At 43.7% G+C, this 20406-nt stretch overlaps 1 protein-coding gene across 1 annotated transcript in view; it reads left to right on the top strand.

The window, feature by feature from the left end:
* The window catches only part of LOC124606569 (dorsal-ventral patterning protein Sog), a 491731-nt gene extending 475746 nt beyond the window's left edge, over window positions 1–15985 (top strand). Inside the window, exons 14-15 of the mRNA XM_047138553.1 lie at window positions 6932–7237; window positions 14182–15985. Of these exons, the coding sequence (XP_046994509.1) occupies window positions 6932–7237; window positions 14182–14352 (477 nt within the window). The 3' untranslated portion in view covers window positions 14353–15985. The remainder of the gene's footprint in view (window positions 1–6931; window positions 7238–14181) is intronic.
* The last annotated feature ends 4421 nt before the right edge of the window (window positions 15986–20406 follow it).

Here is a 20406-nt window from a genome sequence, read left to right as displayed (position 1 = left end):
GTCCGTTAACTGTTGTAAGTTGTATGCTGCGCACCTGTTAGCATACCCTGCTAGTTCAGGGATATCTAGTCGTCCCAGGGTTACGAAATATGAAAGGACAGCTAAAACCGTTGGGAACCGTCAACGAACATTTTGTCGCAAACAAACGTTGTTCCCCCAGACGTGATCTACTACCCACAGACATTCGTCGCAAATACTTTGAAACACCCTGTATTTACAATGCATTTGTATCCGGAGTAACATTATTGACAAAAAGTACTTGTGAGATACGAGAGAAGGTCTACAGCCAATAAACATTTGATGTGAAAGAAATGCATAAATAAATTCAATATTCTCATATTGTGTATCTACCCTGTCAGTCCAAAAAGTTTCGAGACCGTATTAACAAAAAACAGAAAAAAGTTAAGGCGGTTGTTTTAATGATTCAGGTGCCCTCCCACATGAGTACAACAGCAGTGGATTTGGTGTCAATTGTGCACCCTCTGAGCCCACGAACTGTGTACAAGAGTTGAGCAAAACACATTGACTTTTAGGCTTACTTGTTAAAAGAGCAAATAATTTAATTAGAATCATATTCCTAATAAAATATATTTAGTTTTTTGTTAAAACAGCTTTTTATCCCTTATTTTTTAGTTTAAAACTAAATGGTTACTTCGTCCGCTCATGTCTGAAATTATGTCTTATTTCTGTGCATTTATGTGTATTGCTAATCCAGTTTAATAGGAATATCTTAGCCTGACCACTTTTCCCACCTGTCCCCTACTTATTCTGTAATGCGGACGGTGCTCCGCTTTTAATACAAACCAGATAGCAGAGGGAACAAAATGTTCAGATAACAGCTTGATTGTGACAAGAGGATAGCCCAGCATGTGGATCGGTAAGTTGCTTAATGCTTGCGGCGATTCTGCTCATTCGATGTGGAAGAAGTGTTGAGACGGACAACAGCAATCATTCACTCCGAAACACATACAAATCGAATGAAAATTATTTTAAAACACGGACATGTGTTGTATTACCCCATTTCCTTGTAAAACTCTGCATTTGTGTACAATCAATGTTTGAAGGTTACAGAAGACCGCAGAAGCAAAACTTGCTGAAGAAGCAATAACGTGTAATAGACGGTTATTAGCAGCAGATTCACAAGAGTCGTAAATGAGGAATTATTCGGAAAAAAAGTTACGTATTTGTATGAAACAAACAAACACATAGGCAGCATCCGTAGAGTCATACTTCTCAAAACAGAAGTTGCTGTTAAATTTAAAGGAAGGTCAGCGTTGGCCGTAATATTGATGTTTTACTGATAACAATCGATTTTCGATCACATGGTGATCATCTTCAGTGCTGCACAAATTAAACTCAGACACTGGTATCAAGTTATTAATAACCAAAACTGAGAAGCGATCACAATAACTGAAGCTTCAGTTGTACATAACTGAAGCTTCAGTTATTGTGATCGCTTCTCAGTTTTGGTTATTGATAACTTGATACCAGTGTCTGAGTTTATTTTGTGCAGCATTGAAGATGATCACCATGTGATCGAAAATAGATTCTGTTATCAATAAAACATCAATATTACGGCCAACGCTGACCTTCCTTTTAATTTAACATATATGGTCGTTGTGCACAAAGTACTCCATGGAGTCGCCAATCATTAGAAGTTGCTGTATTTTACGTTCGTCCCTTATTCATCATCGAAGTTTAAAAAATGGTTCAAATAGCTCTGAGCACTATGGGACTTAACAGCTGTGGTCATCAGTCCCCTAGAACTTAGAACTACTTAAACCTAACTAACCTAAGGACATCACACACATCCATGCCCAGGCAGGATTCGAACCTGCAACCGGAGCGGTCACGCGGTTCCAGACTGAAGCGCCTAGACCGCACGGCCACACCGGCCGGCTCGAAGTTTAAATGTGGAGTTTGAGTGACAGGATTAAAACAAAGTGGAAAGGAAGAGCTCCTGACAAAAGTCCGCATTAAGTGATCATTGTGTCTTTTGGTGATGGGCTACTGCCGTGTGAATACACAGAAAATGATTTAACATGACCACATGGTTTCCTTGTGAAATGTGCATACTGTTTCGTCCTTTTGTGTTTTAATCATTTTGTTGAAACTCCATACTAGCACTTGGATGAGGATTAACGGAAGACCATTAGACAACACAGCATCTTCTATTTTAGAATACATAGCTCTGTCCATACCAAATGTACTTACATGTATTGCTTCAATTAAATGTTTAGCTTTTAGCTAAATAATACCTTATTTATGGCTCTTGCGAATTTGCCGGTAATGATTGTCTGTTGTAAGTCTTTTTTTCTTTTGAGGCTTTTGCTTCTGAACGCTTTACGTCCGTTAGTCTTGAGACATCAGTTGTACATAAATGATACTTTTACAAATAAGTGAAGTTTGTGGGTGGCAGAGTATACAAATTCGTATTTTATATCATTTTTATACGATTTCTACTGTTCCAGTTGGAGTGCTTGGGAGTGGCATGAAGCGAAATTCCTCTTGCACAGACATTCATGAAGGAACTAATTCCAGAATAAATCGAAACTTCGAATAAAAAGAGCCTATAGAGAAGTGATCCAACTTTGTGAACCACTGGTACACTGGTAGAATATGAACATTATCGACAAGCATCAGAAACTCATGTTCTCAGCATTATTCTTTAAAGAATCGAATTTTCATGTACAAAACTCATCCCAGTGTTTATGACGTCATATCTCCTGAACTATGTATCGTATAACGATATAATTTTGCAGGTATATTCAGCAGGTTATATGTATACTGTCTGCCAAATTTTCTGCGAATAGAATCAGTAGTAAATAAGTAATAAATTAGAACGTTGTGTCTGATGCTGAAGATTAACTGCATAATCAGTGGAAATGTAGTAAGTGATACGGTTTTTTTGCTTTAATTTGTGTGTTTGTGTGTGTGTGTGTGTGTGTGTGTGTGTGTGTGTGTGTGTGTGTGTGTGTGTGTGTAGGTGCCTAAGTACTCTCATTCTCAACCATTTGATGAGTATAGCCTGAGTAATTTGGACACCGTTATTTACGCTGCTTACACACATACAAAAATTTTCTGACTTTAATACGTGACTTATTATTCTAAATCTTTAATGTAACATTATATCCCTTGCTGAGTAGATTACAACAGCTTTATAATTTTTTTTAAATTCTGTCAATAATTATATAAAGCTAGCTTTTTACCCGCAATTCAGCCCGAATATGCTTATATCACACATAGGTACTTGACTGCTGTTTTACACCATATGACTCTGGAGCAGATGTTAAATTTATTTATTATATTCAGCCTTGTGGCGTGATAATAGGTCCAAAAACACATTGACAAAATTAATGGCTCGATGCACTGCTCAGCCTCGTGACGTGGTTAACAAACAGAACAGCATAAATAACAGACAATTTCACTTCATACTTCTAAAGTTTTCAAATCAACTAAGTACAGGGAGGAAATACCACTAGGTCGTTTTACAACACTTTCACGTATCATCCACTTCTCATCCCCATCCCTAGGTGTGGTACAGATGTCATGCTACTTTTATACAAAAAAAATGAGTCATTTATATCTCAAATATGGTTGAAATTGCTCCAGACATCCCTCAGTTACACTTTTACGTCATAGATTTTTACCTCACCCTCAGCCACAGGGCTGCAAAGAGAGCTTACTGTAATGCTTTTTTCCAGGTTCCAAGTAAAAGATGTGCTTATTTTGATAAAAGTTGCTTCAAACGTTAGAGACATCAACTTTCGTATCACTGTCTTTGTACAACTCTTCCCCCCCCCCCCCAATACACACGCACACGCACACCTAGGGGCGGAAGTTCATCAGAACTGTCACCAATGAGTCTAGCGACTTCAAAAACTATTGATTCGATTCTAATATCAGTGACTGTCGACTGTCGAATATTATTGCATGTGACAGCTCCTTGTCATCACATCTAGGGGTTTTGTGTAGGGGCATATTACCCACATATTATTCTTATGCAAACAATATTATATCACCCTGCTTTCACCTCATCCATCTCCCCTGCCCTCCTATGTAAAGTATGGGTCGTTGGCTCTTACACACACAGTGCTTCTTTCCAGATAGTAAATGATATGTGGACCAAGTTTGGGTGAATTGGTCCACTAGTTTAGGAGCTGATGTGAAACGTACATGCATTTTATAACATACTAGCACATTACCCATGGTTTCACCTAACATGTATTTCACATATACGGTGCACATATCTAGGTGTATCTCTTCATCTGCCCTCACTGCCCGTCACCTCCACACCTCATTATTTGTCTGTCTCCTCCTTCCACCTCTCAACCCATTTCCTCTTGCTACTACTTTTTCCATCCACCTCCTCCAACTATTCTCTCTGTTCATCTTCTCCTCCTGTTCTCTCTCTGTTTTATCGACCTACTTTGCTGGGCAGCCTAAATGTCATGGGCAAGAAACAGTTTTCTAGCGCCTTACATGTAGGCTGCAAAGCACAACAGACATGCTGTGTTGGAGTAGTATCAGCATGCCTTATCAGCGTGCTTTGTATGGCAACCTACATGTCATAGGGCAAAAAAGATGTCCCACGCCCATGGCATATAACCTGTGCTACATGAGATGCATGTTGTGGGAGTAATACCAGCCTGTTTTATGTCAACATCTTTTACAGGCGCTACACATGTGGATGGGCATGTCAGGGATTGTGGTAGATAGAGAAGAAGGTGGAGAGAAAAGGAAGGCAGGAGGTAATGGACAGGGAGAGAGAAGGCATGAGGGGATGGGTAGGGACAGAGGGAGCTGCCTGGCAAAGTAGGTCGATAAGGATGGTCGTTATTACTCCCACACAATACACACGTTGTGCAGGATAGCCTATACAGCAAGGAACCTAAAAAACATGCATGTCTATATCCCTGTAAATATTGGAGCTAGGGCGTTATAAAACCTGCTGTATTTGTACTCATGGGGCAAAGAGTTTGTGTGTCAAATTTGGCTCACTTCGGTCCAGGGCCTGCTAATTTTACAGGTACATATACTGAGCTATACAGGGTTAGAAGTATTTAAACCGACAAACTCTGGGAGGTTGTAGGGTTCATCAAAACAAATATTTTTCCCTAATGTCATTTTTTCCTATGAGGAGTATTTAAACCGGTAGAGGAAGATTTCTCTGGCGACAAATTAATTAAAACAACAAAAAAGTCCAGAGGTGACATATTGGGGGATCGAGCAGGCCATGGTACAGGACCACCTCTGCCAATCCACGTTTCCGGGAACCGTCGGTTCAAGAATCGACGCACACGACGACTGAAATGTGCCGGCGCCCCGTCATGTTGGAACCACATGCGTTGTCTTGTAGGGACCGGGACGTTTTCCAGCAATTCTGGCAATGCTCTGGCGAGAAAATTGTAATAGAGTCTGCCATTTAATGGGCTAGGTAGCAGATACGGCCCAGTTAAACAGTCCCCAACAATACCGACCCACACATTAACGAAAAACCGCACTTGATGAGCGCTAGTAACTGTGGCATGTGGGTTATCCTCACTCCAGACATGCGAATTGTGCATGTTGAAGACTCCATCACGCCCGAACGTTGCTTCATCGGTAAACAACACAGAGGATGGAAATGTAGGATGAATTTAACACTGTTCAAAGTACCACTGCGAAAACTGTGCTCTGGGTGGATAATCAACTGGTTCCAGGTTGTGGACACGCTGTAAGTGAAATGGACGTAACAATTGCTCTCGAAGGGCTGTTCTTACATTCGTCTGATTCGTCCCCATGTTACGTGCAATTGCACGAGTGCTGATTGAAGGATACCACTCCACATGCTGCTTCCTCAAATTGCAGCGTTCTTACCGTGCGACAGAGTCCCTATCGAGGTAATCTGCTAAATGACCCGGTCTCACGCAGACGTTGGTACACAGCAGCAAAGGTCGTATGATGCGGGATACGGCGATTAGGATATTGTTGTTGCTAAACCCGCTGTGCAGCTCGTCCGTTGTGGTGCGCTACGTAATACGCACCAACCATATCAGTTGAAACGTCCCCTTTGAAAAATTATACATGACTGTGCTTAAACTGACACACAATATTTTGTTAGCGCAACGCAATCTGACTTTCAAAATTCCCTACAAAAGAATGGCCCTGACTAACATTAAACTATACCTTTCACAAATCACTTACCTCACAAAAATCTTCGCTGCTCAAGCTACTGCAATACAGCGAGCGCCACTACTGCCAGCTAAATAAAAGATTCAAACTATGGAAGGCACTAACTACTGATAGGGATAGTTAGCAAATGAAAGATATTAATAGAGAACAAACAATGTATTTACCTTGATATCATCATATATAAATATAGCAGTTCATGACAAATTTCAAAACTCCGCCATCTCTCTCCCCACATCCACCACTGCTGGCGGCTCACCTCCAACTGCGCAACGCTACGCGCTGTTCACAGCCAGCTGCCTAACACTACAATGGCGAGTATTACAACAATGCAAAGCAGACACAGACTGCACACAGCACAGCCAGTGATTTTCATATTGAGGTGGCGTTACCAATAAAGAACCTAAACAGCCTACTTACACAGTGTACACACTCCAGGTGTATCGATCCATTACTAAACAGAGACAATGCACTACTACACTGGTGGACAGCAGTTGCCTACAACTGAAGAGTGTAATATGCCCTCTAACAACTGAAGAGCGTAATACGGCATCCACCGGTTTAAATACTCTTCATAGGAAAAAATGACATTAGGGAAAAATATTTGTTTTAATGTCCCCTACAACCTCCCAGAGTTTGTCGGTTTAAATATGTTTCACCCAGTATATGTAATCAAATTTTTGTTGCGTCTAGAAGGCGCTAGACGGACAGCTGTGCGCGTGTTAGCCGCTCAGGCCGTCACGGCTGCGCTGTGTTGCAGGCGGTGACGCTGCAGGTGCGCTTCTGGAGGCGGCGCTGCCCCGCGCTCGACTGCGGCGGCCGGCGGCCCGTCAGGCCGGACCCCCGCGCCTGCTGCCGCGTCTGCCCGCCGGCGGACACTGCTGACGACGAGCCGGGCGGCGCGGGGGCGGTGGCGGGGGCGGAGCGCGAGCCGGAGCCCGACCCGCAGGCCGTGCTGGCCGCCGGCGGCTGCCGCGCCCCGCACCAGGTGTTCGAGGACGGCCGCAGCTGGCACCCGCGCATCCAGCCGTTCGGCGTAGAGAAGTGCGTCACGTGCCGTTGCAAGGTGAGCCGCGTGTGTCTCCTGGTGCGCTCATTCCAACAACATACTCTGCTCACGACCACACAGATTCCACTTACACTTTTAACGCCATCAGTTTGTATATCTGAAGCAGCGTAATTTTGTGCTCAACCAGGACTCGAACCCAGATCTCTTGGCTACAGTGAGCAACCATCTTAAACATTAGGCTATCTCAGCAAGCCCTCAGATCTGAGTCATGGTTTCATTGGCACTTCATAACATTACAAACACAAATTCTGCCACAGGATATATGGGACCTAAATCATAGACGGTACCTACTTTACAGCGGACTTAGGCCGACCTCACTGTACGAATACACAAGAGACAGTCTGTTTATCCATCTATCTATCTGTCTATCGCTTGCGCCTTTGTCCCGCATTTGCGCGGGGTTGGCGCGGTTTTAATCGGATGTGGCATGTTAATTTGAAGTGGTGGCCGGATGCCCTTCCTGGCATACCCCCCCGGGACAGAATCAGAGTACCCCATCTGTCTGCGTCTAGTGTACATCATGAAAAAGTGCGGATGTGTTTCAAATGTCTGTGAGTCGTGTAACTGAGGCGGGACGTGGGGACCAGCCCGGTATTCACCTAGAAGGATGTGGAAAACCGCCTAAAAACCGCATTCAGGCTGGCCGGCACACCGGCCCTCGTCGTTAATCCGGCGTGCGGATTCGATCCGGGGCCTGCGCGCCTAACCGAGTCCAGGAAGCAGCGCGTTAGCGCTCTCGGCTAACCTGGCGGGTAAGACAGAGTTATCTTCGACAAAATTAAGTTACGTAATTACATTGCAAAACACAATTAAATGATCAATTGTTTGAATCTCCGTCATTGTCTCCCACTGCGACGAAGAATTTTGAAATTTCGCTCAAAGGTGCCCACAGCCTTCCTCCGTAAGGGTGCAGAAGCGTGGCGCCTTGCGACGCAACCTCGGACTTCAGACAGCGAGGTTCCGGCACATCCGAAATAAAGGCCAGAGCTCAAAGCCTCATGTGATATGTAAGGTGGCGTCAAATTTGAGCACATTTCTGCCCATCACTACCATGGATATATCACACTATGGAAAGGTAATCACACACGCATCTTTGCCCACATTTCACCCCTTCTTCTGACGCATCTGTGATGGAGGTCAGAAGCACGTCGCCCAGTGTTGAAATCACGCCGTTTTCTTATGAGTGGCTGATGAAAACATTTGTCATACCGCCGCTCTGAATCGATACGGAAATGCCTAAGGAGGTGGTGTCAGTGAAATTACCTCTTTACTTTGGCGTCGATTCCTACACATTTCTTGGTCAAAAACGACAGTTCGCAGTGCAATGAGTAACAGGAGGACGTTTCTGACAACCTTTGACATTGTGGATAACCCCACTCCCAAGACGATTCAACCGTTCTTTAAGGAATTCGTGTGCCTTTATCGCACCCCTTTGGGTAACATTGTAACCGCGATTTTTGATCTGGTGTACGGGCTGGAACCACTAGCGACCGCTCAAAACCATTCGGTGAAATCTGAGTGCGATCTGAAGCATCAACATGTGCTTACGCTTTTTCAGCCCTCCCGTTTTGCACCCTTCTGTGTGGTGATCATGAATACGTGCGACACTGAACGTGCACGAGTAAAATAGCCAACGGTCAAGATCATCCTCGGTGCCTGTAGTTAACATTTGTTGAGCACTTTAACAGTGTGCCTGTACAGGCACAATCGGTTATGGAATACTAGGTGCTGCAAGTAGGCAACCTTCCGACACCTCTCTGAAGGCACATACCTGCTAGCGGGGGCTAGGGCAGTAGCATAGCCTACCTGTAGGGTCTATGATTCTCGTCACAGTTCGGCTCTGAACATCTTTAATGTGCTCTACAAAGGCGGGTGAGCAGCAAAGTAGCAACGAGGATGTTTCTGAAATGCGGAGGGGGGGGGGGGGGGGGAGAATTCACTATCTCTGAGCATTACTAGACTGATATCAGTTCAAGTCATTGCATCTTGAATGATATCAACTACATTATTTCCATTCATATCATGTCACTGAATGTGTCTTATATATCTTCGTATGTCGCAGTTCTTCCTCTCTGCTATTCTTCCCACTGCCAAGCTGATCATTCGTGAATGCTCTCTCAAATTTCTTTCTGTCTACTTCTTTTTCTGGCAATAGTCTACGATTTCAGGAAGCTCTTCATTTCATACATTATCTAAGCACCTTCTGTTGCACCATATTTCAAATGTTTCATGTTTCTTTCTATCTGGCATCCCCACAGTCCACGTTTCATTCTCACACAATTTTACGCTTCAGGCATACGGTTTCGAAAATATCTTCCTCAGTTATGTGTCAAAATTGACACCTGTAAATTTGAATATGAAAACAGTTTTCTTCGTCTGTTCGAGTATCCAACTGAAGTCTCTCTCTCTCTCTCTCATCTAAAAGTCGGACTTCCTTCCTATTGTGACCTCACGTTTTGACGTTAGGTACATTATTATTTTCCGTCTGCTATTTTCTGACACAAATCTCTGTTGTTGCCGTAGCGGCTGGGGAGAGCATTACTTACGAGAGGCAGATACACAGCAGATATAGGGAGCTGATTACAGAAATTAAGGATCAGTAACATTAAGATCGTGGAGATAACTTTATCTAGCGCTGTACTTACAACGGTGGCAGTTAACATGAGTGTTTCTTCTCTAAATGTAGAGCGCTTATCGCGGAGGGGAAAACAGAAGCCAGCAGTTTGGAGTGCTGGCGCCACAATTGCGCAGCTTCTGATTTGCTGCGTAGGCCTACAAGGACGCCCCGCGGAATCTTAACCTTCGTAGAGAACCTGTCACACCACCTGGCCTCACATTTGCCATATATGCCACTGGCAACGTTTTCTGTGTCATTTGTAACATGAAACTCACAAATAAATCATTTAACATACCAAATGGTCTCCTATTTGAAAATGGCATTGACATTGCTACTTATGAGCTTGGCTCATTTTCGTTTTAATATGAATCCCGTCACGGACCAAAATGTTTATCATTCGGGTTATTAACTCTAGTCAACGATGACCACCTTCAGACATAAAACTAAGCATATCGAGGTGCATTCGCGTACGAATACAAAAATACAGAATCAGATGATGATGATGATGATGTTTGGTTTGTGGGGCGCTCAACTACGCGGTTATCAGCGCCCGTACAAAGTCCCAACCATTGCTCAGTCCAATCTCGCCACTTTCATGAATGATGATGAAATTACGAGGACGACACACACCCAGTCATGTCGAGGCAGGTGAAAATGCCTGACCGCGCCGGGGATCGAGCCCGGAACCCCGTGCTCGGGAAGCGAGAAGGCGACCGCGAGACCACTAGCTGCGGACCAGAATGTACAAATATAACATTTGCGCACCTGAGCAGGTGAAGTATACTACTCATGCTGTGTCGTTACATACACTGACAAGGGAACCTCCCCATTGCACCCCCCTCAGATTAGGTTACAATTTGGCACAGTGGATAGGCCTTGAAAAACTGAACACAGATCAATCGAGAAAACAGGAAGAAGTTGTGTAGAACTATGAAAAAAATAAGCAAAATGTACAAACTGAGTAGTCCATGCGCAAGATAGGCAACATCAAGGAGAGGGTGAGTTAAGGAGCGCCGTGGTCCCGTGGTTAGCGTGAGCAGCTGCGCACCGAGAGGTCCTTGGTTCAAGTCTTCCCTGAAGTGAAAATTTTACTTTCTTTATTTTTGCAAAGTTATGATCTGTCCATTCGTTCATTGACGTCTCTGTTCACTGTAATAAGTTTAGTGTCTGTGATTTGCGACCGCACCGCAAAACCGTGCGATTTGTAGACGAAAGGACGTGTCACTCCAATGAGAACCGAAAACATTTGATCGCAAGGTCATAGGTCAACCGATTCCTCCACAGGAAAACACGTCTAATATATTCTATACGACACTGCTGACGGCATGTGCGTCACATGACAGGAATACATTGTCGACCCACCTAACTTGTACACTTGGCGAATGGGTAAAAAGATTCTTCTACCTTGCCCGATTTAGGTTCTTGTGGATGTGATAATCACTCCCAAAAAAAGTGATGAAAACGTAAGAGTTTGTCACATAAACTGCAACAAATGAATGTAACCGTTTCACAGTCGCACAGTTTTCCCTGTGCTCTGTCAAAACAAACGATTTTAACGTTTTCAAATTTTTCTGTGTGTAGACCGTCAAATCCTGCATATGTCCAAGCAAATCTGAACATGTCCTGGAAATTTGGAGAGCGAAGTTGATTATATAAGAAATTAAACTTTTCACTCGAGGGAAGATTCAAACCAAGGACCTTTCGTTCTGCAGCTGCTCACGCTAACCACTGGACCACAACGCTGCAGTGCTCACATTATCCTTGATGTTGCCTATTTTGCCCATGGACTTCTCAGTTTGTATATTTTGCTTATTTTTTTATAGTTCCACACAACTTCTTCCTGTTTTCTCGATTGATCTGTGTTCGGTTTTTCAAGGCCTATCCACTGTGCCAACTTATAACTAAATCTGAGGGGGGTGCGATGGGGAGGTTCCCTTCTGAGGTGATAAAAGTCATGAAATATACGGATGGCGGTAGTATCGCTTACACAAGACGGAGCTGTCGTTCGTACTCAGGTGATTCATGTGGAAAGGTTTCCGACGTGATTATGCCCGAACGTCGGGAATTAACAGACTTTGAACATGGAATTCTACTTGGATCTAGACGCGTAAGACATTCACTTTCGGAAATCGTTAGGTAATTCAACATTGTGGGATCTATAGTGTCAAGACTGTGCCAAGAATATCAGATTTCAGGCATTACGCAGTGGCCGATGGCCTTCACTTAACGACAGAGAGCAGCGGCGTCGGCGTAGAATTGTCAGTGCTGAAAGACAAGCGGCTCTGCGTAAAATAGCCGCAGGAATCGATGTGGGACGATCGACGAACGTATCTGTTAGGACAGTGCGGCGAAATTTGGCGTTAATTGGCTTTGGCAGCAGACGATCGTCACGAGTGCCTTTGCTAACAGCACGACATCGCCCGCAGCGCCCCTCCTTGGCTCGTACCGATACGTAATCAGCATGGTTTCAGAAAATATCGTTCTCGTGCAACGCAGCTAGCTCTTTATTCGCACGAAGTAATGGCCTCTATCGACAGGGGATCTCAGGTTGATTCCGTATTTTTAGATTTTCGGAAAGCTTTTGACACCGTTCCTCACAAGCGACTTCTAATCAAGCTGCGGGCCTATGGGGTATCGTCTCAGTTGTGCGACTGGATTCGTGATTTCCTGTCAGGAAGGTCGCAGTTCGTAGTAATAGACGGCAAATCATCGAGTAAAACTGAAGTGATATCAGGTGTTCCCCAGGGAAGCGTCCTGGGACCTCTGCTGTTCCTGATTTATATAAATGACCTGGGTGACAATCTGAGCAGTTCTCTTAGGTTATTCGCAGATGATGCTGTAATTTACCGTCTAGTAAGATCATCCGAAGACCAGTATCAGTTGCAAAGCGATTTAGAAAAGATTGCTGTATGGTGTGGCAGGTGGCCGTTGACGCTAAGTAACGAAAAGTGTGAGGTGATCCACGTGAGTTCCAAAAGAAATCCGTTGGAATTCGATTACACGATAAATAGTACAATTCTCAAGGCTGGCAATTCAACTAAGTACCTGGGTGTTAAAATTACGAACAACTTCAGTTGGAAAGACCACATAGATAATATTGTGGGGAAGGCGAGCCAAAGGTTGCGTTTCATTGGCAGGACACTTAGAAGATGCAACAAGTCCACTAAAGAGACAGCTTACACTACACTCGTTCGTCCTCTGTTAAAATATTGCTGCGCGGTGTGGGGTCCTTACCAGGTGGGATTGACGGAGGACATCGAAAGGGTGCAAAAAAGGGCAGCTCGTTTTGTATTATCACGTAATAGGGGAGAGGGTGTGGCAGATATGATACGCGAGTTGGGATGGAAGTCATTAAAGCAAAGACGTTTTTCGTCGCGGCGAGATCTATTTACGAAATTTGTCACCAACTTTCTCTTCCGAATGCGAAAATATTTTGCTGAGCCCAACTTACATAGGTAGGAATGATCATCAAAATAAAATAAGAGAAATCAGAGCTCGAACAGAAAGGTTTAGGTGTTCGTTTCTCCCGCGCGCTGTTCGGGAGTGGAATGGTAGAGAGATAGTATGATTGTGTTTCGATTAACCCTCTGCCAAGCAGTTAAATGTGAATTGCAGAGTAATCATGTAGATGTAGATGTAGATGAGGTGGCGCAGTGGTTAGCACACTGGACTCGCATTCGGGAGGACGACGATTCATTCCGTCTCCGGCCATCCTGATTTAAGTTTTCCGTGATTTCCCTAAATCGCTTCAGGCAAATGCCGGGATGGTTCCTTTGACAGGGCACGGACGATTTCCTTTCCCATCCTTCCCTCACCCGAGCTTGCGCTCCGTCTCTAATGACCTCGTTGTCGACGGGACGTTAAACACTAATCTGCTCCTCCTCCTCCTCCTCCTCCTCCTCCTTGGCTCGTGACCATATCGATTGGACCCTAGACGACTGGAAAACCGCGACGCGGTCAGATGAGTCCCGATTTCACTCGGTGGTAGCTGATGGTGGGGTTCGACTGTGGTGGAGACCCCACAAAGCCATGGACCACTGTGCAAGCTGACTGTGGCTCCATAACCCAGTGAGCTGTGGAATGGATTCGGTCCTCTGGTCCAACTGAGCCGATCATTGACTGGAAATGGTCATGTTAGGCTACTTGGAGATCGTTTTCGACCATTCATGAACTTTTGTCACCTCAGTGAAAAGCAATAACGGCCTGACATCCCAAGTCAATGAGGTTATAAGACTGTACGCCTGCAGGCATGTGTGAAAACGGAATGTAGAGTTTGCAGACTCACCAGTGCTGCATAAAAACAAACTCCTCTCATCTGTTTCAGGCTGGCCACATCCAGTGCCAGCGCAAGTTGTGCAAGGCGGCGACGTGCGCGCGCCTCCAGGAAGCGTCCGCCGCCCCCGGTGCCGCCCCCGCCATCCCCGAGGAGGAGGCGGAGGAGCGAGAGTGCTGCCGGACGCAGTGTGCGCGCAGGCACCGCCGCCCACACGGCTGAGACGGCGCCGCCCACACCGCAACTCAGAGGCTTCCCACAGTATTGCTCATCTCTACCTGAAAACACACACCTACATACATTATACGCATAACTACGACTAACCAAAGTTCATATAAGGCTGTTTTTTTTAAAAAAGAAAAAAGGGAAATGTTATTTTTAAAAAGCGAAGGCAAAGTATTTTTTATCTTCAATTAACACTTCGAAGACTTTTTAATATTTTCCTAGACAGCGAGCGAGTTTGTTTTATGTAGTCGTTACTCGCGAGTACAGCCGTCCGTAGCTGTGAGCTCGCAAGGACATTCTGCGAAGGGCGTGGTCCGAGTCCTGCGGCGTGGAAGGGCCGTCCGAGGGCTGGCGAAGGGCCGGCCGCCGTTACCACAACCAAAGAAGACTGAGCGACCAAGGGCCGAGCGTTATTTATTTGTTGGCCCCACGGGGCGTCGTTGTGTGTGTCATGTCAGACCAGTGGGCGCCGTCCCCACCCCACCCCGCACCTCTTTGGCCCTCGCGGCGCTTCTAGAGTCAGCTAGAGTAGTCCACTATTATTATTATTATTATTATTATACTATAGTATAGTTTAGTTGTAAGCTGGTTGTGAGAGTACGAGTAAGTGCCATAAGACTGTTTACTTGGTAGTGTTACATACTGTGTAACAAATGGACTCTCTTTGTTTTCTCCTCGACTGCACTCTTGCCCCACACTCCCTTCTGAAAAAATGGCAAGTTTTCCCAAAAGATAACAAAAAATTTGTGGATAGGGAACATTTATTGTTTGTAGTATGTTCTCTCTTCCAGCGTTTATATAAACTGCCGAACCCTGGAGAAATGACGAGTTGTCTCAGAATGAGGGCTCCTATGGTCTCAGCGTATTGACCATGCTTCGAGTAAATACATTTCACATTGTACCTTCCAATATTTTTTAGCTTGCCCGACAAAAAGGAACTGATGAGTTGTATCAAAAGGAATATACAAATTATATCCCAGATTCGCCCATATTTTATGGAAAATGTAAATTAAGTACTTCCATTTTATCGTACCTTGTCCCTCATTTTTTAAAAATTAGTCGTATGAAGAGTAATCTTAAAATGAAGATACAAAGTGTCAACTACTATTTCTGCTTTTTTAAAAAAATTATTAATGTAATATTTCTGTGCATTGTTACCTCCCACCTTTGGATTCTATTCATTTTGAATGATCACCAAAAAAAAAAACTCTGTCAAAATGATAATTCACAGTGTCATAGAGATTTGTTCGTCTTTTGTGGAAACTGTGAATGGAAGATGCCGTTTTGATGTACATTTCCCATCTCGAAACTCTTTAGTTTGTTCAATTATACAGTAATTCGAGTTGTCTCAGAACGAAGTTACTAAGTGTTGACGAGCACAAGGAGGATTAAGCGGAATGCCGTCATTTAATGTTAACTTCTGCTTCTTGTTTTAAATTTTCTGTTCCCTCAAAGAAATGAGTATTGGCGCAAGTGTGAAGATGTAAAGTTGATTCATGTTCTCAAAACACAATAATTATACAGATATTACGTATTACAGATGTTTTAAATTTGTCTGCCTGTAAATGAAATGTGTAAATATATTTTATGTGAGAGCTTAATGAAAATATATTGCTTACTTTTGAAAGAAGAGGCAGTTTTCATTACTTTATCATCTTGGTCCACACCTTGCACCCTCTTTCCCTTTATTCCACGTCTCTTACTTCGCCAAGATGCCCTCGAACCGGAGGACAACTGGTATCTCACTGGTGGAGCAAAGTTAGTAATTTCAGATGGCATACTACTTTATTTACCGAATGACACTGTTCTCTTCAGCCAACAGCACCGTATGTGTATTTTTGTATGTAAGGTGAAGTAGTTACGCAGAAAATGAGTTTGCATAGGATACACTTCTGTGGATAGCTATGCTAAAACGAAGTTCAAAATGAAGATTACAAGAACATAAATTCCACACGAGCACAGAGTTCTGTTATCGGCTCAGTTTCAGGTGTATAACTGAAACGAAATTTGGTCTGATATCTTTTGAATGAAAATGTTGTTACTGTTTCAAGCATTACTTCATTGATACTTTTTGGCTTGGAAATAAGTGTTTAAGTTACACACGCCCAGCACCGTTACATCACATTATTTTCACATGGCAACTATTTCCTTAGCCTCGCTTCACTTTCAGTGATTATATTGTCATTCTGAAGACGAAATCATAACGTATCTGCTATGGCGGTATCTGTATGTATAACCTACCTGCTACGACGGGATCGTTACGTATAAACTATCCGCTTATTGTGGGAGTAGCAGGATCGCTATATATAAAAGAAAGGGTTGCCAGGAAAACACACAGCCGTGTATAAGTAAAAGGCGAACGCACTGTGGTTGCTCGTGAATTTCAACTTCATCTAAATTACTTCCACGAATATGAAAGGAAGGGTTACGAGAACAAGCTATCGAGGATAGGTATTTGACTGACGACCTACAAGGGAAACAATTTTGATTATAACTCTTCGTGGCCTCTGAGGATAGCTCTGCGGTAATTTACTTGGATGATCATCGGTATCCATACATAAACTTGACTGTACCAGAATCAAATACATACTCAAATAAGTCGGGATTCAATATTCAAATTATTAAAGTTGGATAGTGATAGGATTAGGGAACCGTGAAATAGCATACAGGGTTTATCGTGAACCTACACCTGCGGTTTATTCATTCTTACGTGAACACGATACGTTAGACCATTAACACACATTTTAAAAGAAACAAAACTGATTGCCGATATTAATTTACAATAACACAACGTTGCATATGGGAGTGGCACATGTTACTTCTGGACACGAATACGACGACCACCTAGAGCATTATCAGGGTACTGGGGCAAGGAATACGTATTCAGTGAATGATTCGGGATAACTACTCCATTATAGTTCTACGGCATGCAGTATTATCAAACGAGGACAGAGAGTACCTACCACATCACCAAATGGAAAGTTCTAAGTTCCCGATAACTGTTATGTCTCAGCAAACCGCGGGTTTAAGCATCTCTCAGTATTGCACACAACTGATCGATAACTCTTAGTATAGCACACAACTGATGGATAACCACGAGAAAGTATCCTATGCCACAGTTGGTAATGTGGAAGCCGGTGAATTGTCTGAGGGACGCGTGGCCGTTCATCACTGCACTATCACAAAGAAACCAACTAAAATTCCGATACAAAATGCACAATAGTTCGTACTGTACGCATAATCTGAGTAGTCGAAAGCTCTGTTAACAATTGGTCCTCATTCATTGTAATGTGTACTGTGGCACACGTTGCCAACTGCCGTACAAAAGCGTGAAGACTTCCAATTTCGAAGTCCGGTAACACAAAAAAAACTATCTCTTACGAAATCGCGAGAAGCGCATTAGTTCTCGTTAATTATTCCTATGAATTAAGTCTAAGAGTGGCTTTATTGCCATAAACGTTACACACATGCCCACTTCCTTTGTGCGATCACCACAAAAAGCAATCACGTGAAAAAACCAAAATTTCTCCTAAATGTCTGATTTGTACACATCTAAACACACAATCCTCGAATAAAATTTAAGCAATGAAATAAAAATGATTGAACAACTTCATCACGCACTGAAGTAAGAATTCGAATACCCACAAGACACCAAATGAAGAGTGGTGTACATCCACCTCTGTCTTATCCAGTCCCCACGCCGCAAGTGCCGTTTCCAAGAGATTTCGGCTTCCTAGCCGCCCACGGCTGTGGAGGGTAAAAATTGCCTGAAATTCGGTTAGTGCGCCCTGACCGACTTCTTGGAACACCCACTGTCTACATCCCCCAACAAGCTGTACAGGTAACTTCTCTGTGCCCGCGATAATGTTCTAGGAACGGCAAACCGTCTTAGCAGAACATGCTTTCCTTCACCCAAAGAAAACAGGCTCAAACATATTTTAAAATGCATTAATCTCTGCAGAGACACGGAAGCTCGAAAGTAGAAATGAAAAAACGTTCATCCACCCTATGAAGCCTACGTTCACACATCATATGGAGGGTAGCAATAATGCAGATACTTTTTATATGAATGAAATGAACAAATCAACACACACCACCTTATCTGAGGGCTGCTACTGGAACAACTGACTAGCGAGGGGTAGAAACGATGACAAAGAAAGGTTAAATTCCATGAAAGACATCTGATGGATATCTTTCAAAGTGCTTCAGAGAATGGTACTATGTGGGGACCACACAACTCATAAATGTTTAATAATGAAACTACCGTTGAAATGGCTTACACGTGTAATACTCGAGGAAAATAAAAAAAACAAACCGTATGCTGCATAGTTACAAGAAACATTCACACAAGCCACACACGACAAAGTAAACGTGTGGCATGTAAGTAACAACACACATTTGCATGTATAGACATAATGAATTGAAGATAAATTACAGGCTATTAAGCAAAAGCTACATATAGCATAACTTCGAGCAATAGAAAACGTTTTAGGGATATTGTCATCATAACCACAGTCAAATCCAAATCCGAGAGCAGGCTCGTCAACAAAATACAACACTTAGCACTGAAAGTACATTTATTAGGAACGTCGACGTACAGTCCGAACAGGAACAGGAACGGACAGGAACAGGAACGGACAGGGACAGGGACAGGGACAGGGACAGTTCTTCTGGACGAAGAATTCAGCTATAATATTCCAGAATACGCAAATATCACAAACATAAAAAGATGTGAGAATCCCCAAGAAGTGACAAATACTAAATTGTAAACAACTGTGGGTAGTCGGGTTTGAATTGGCAACCAGCAGCACACCAGCCAACGACCTTAACCACTGCACCACACCTGACGCAGCAAAGGCCATGGCATTGCTCACTCTCCTGGAGAAAGAGCGAATCACTGTTCTAGATGTCCTCATTGGAGCGGATGACGACACCCTGGATCTAGATCTTATCAGTGGTCCTCTGGATGGGAGTGTTGGCAGACCCTGAAGTTCTGATCGTGTTGTCACATCCTCTTCAATATGACCAGCATCAAAGGTACCCTTCCAATCGAAACTTCATGATCGTCGAGAATGCCTTCAGTTTCCTGGAATAAGAAGCTCACATTGTCAATCTGCACTTCAGGAGTGTAGTACGGCTTCATACGAAAGACACGGGCAATGCATCTGCTCTGTTGTCGTCTTCAGAAAGGGTAATAACCTTTGACTTCAATAAGTGGCCTCCGACAAGCGACGAAGGATGCGATACAGCCCAAGGTAGCGCTTTAGTAACTCTTCCGACAGTCCCAGTTCCCGCACTGGCGTAAAATTCCACACCAAATATCTTGGACCTTATCTCAGTGGCCGGTGTTTAGCGTTATAGTGCTCTTGGTCTTTTCTTGGGCGTCCAGGGTCCATAAGTGAGTCAGTTGCCTTCTTTCTTTGGTCCTGGTAAATAAATGTAAATGTCATGTGACTAGGGCCTCCCGTCGGGTGGACCGTTCGTCAGGTGCAAGTCTTTCGATTTGACGTCACTTCGGTGACTTGCGCGTCGAAGGGTATGAAATGTTGATGATTAGGACAACAGAACATCCAGTCCCTGAGCGGAGAAAATCTCCGACCCAGCCGGGAATGGAACCCGGGCCCTGAGGATTGACATTCTGTCACGCTGACCACTCAGCTGCTAGGGGCAGACGGTCCTGGTAATGAGGTGTTTCACGTAGTCAACCTGAGTGTATCGTCTGGTTAACACGGAAACAGTGTTCACTTGTCGTCTCTGCCTAAGAACCATGAAGCAGAAAGAACAATGTAAAGCCTTCTTGTCTTGCGTCACTGTGTTGCATACAAATGTCATGATAGGATGAATTACAACATCAACATCAACATTAACGTGCATAGAGAGTATATCTGTCTGTCTTACTAAAACTTCTGTGAGACCATTGGTCTGTGGATGTTAGGGTGTTGTCATCCTGTGAGTGATTTAGAAACATGAAATTACCTCTGATACTAGTCCTGATTGGAAAACTTTTCCACCATCAGAGATCATCAAACAGGGTGCCATGTACTTCAAAAT

Source organism: Schistocerca americana, chromosome 3 (genome assembly GCF_021461395.2).
Source record: "Schistocerca americana isolate TAMUIC-IGC-003095 chromosome 3, iqSchAmer2.1, whole genome shotgun sequence".
Classification (NCBI taxonomy): Eukaryota; Metazoa; Arthropoda; class Insecta; order Orthoptera; family Acrididae; genus Schistocerca; species Schistocerca americana.
Note: the sequence above shows the minus strand (reverse complement) of the source record. Positions and strands in the feature narration are given on the sequence as shown.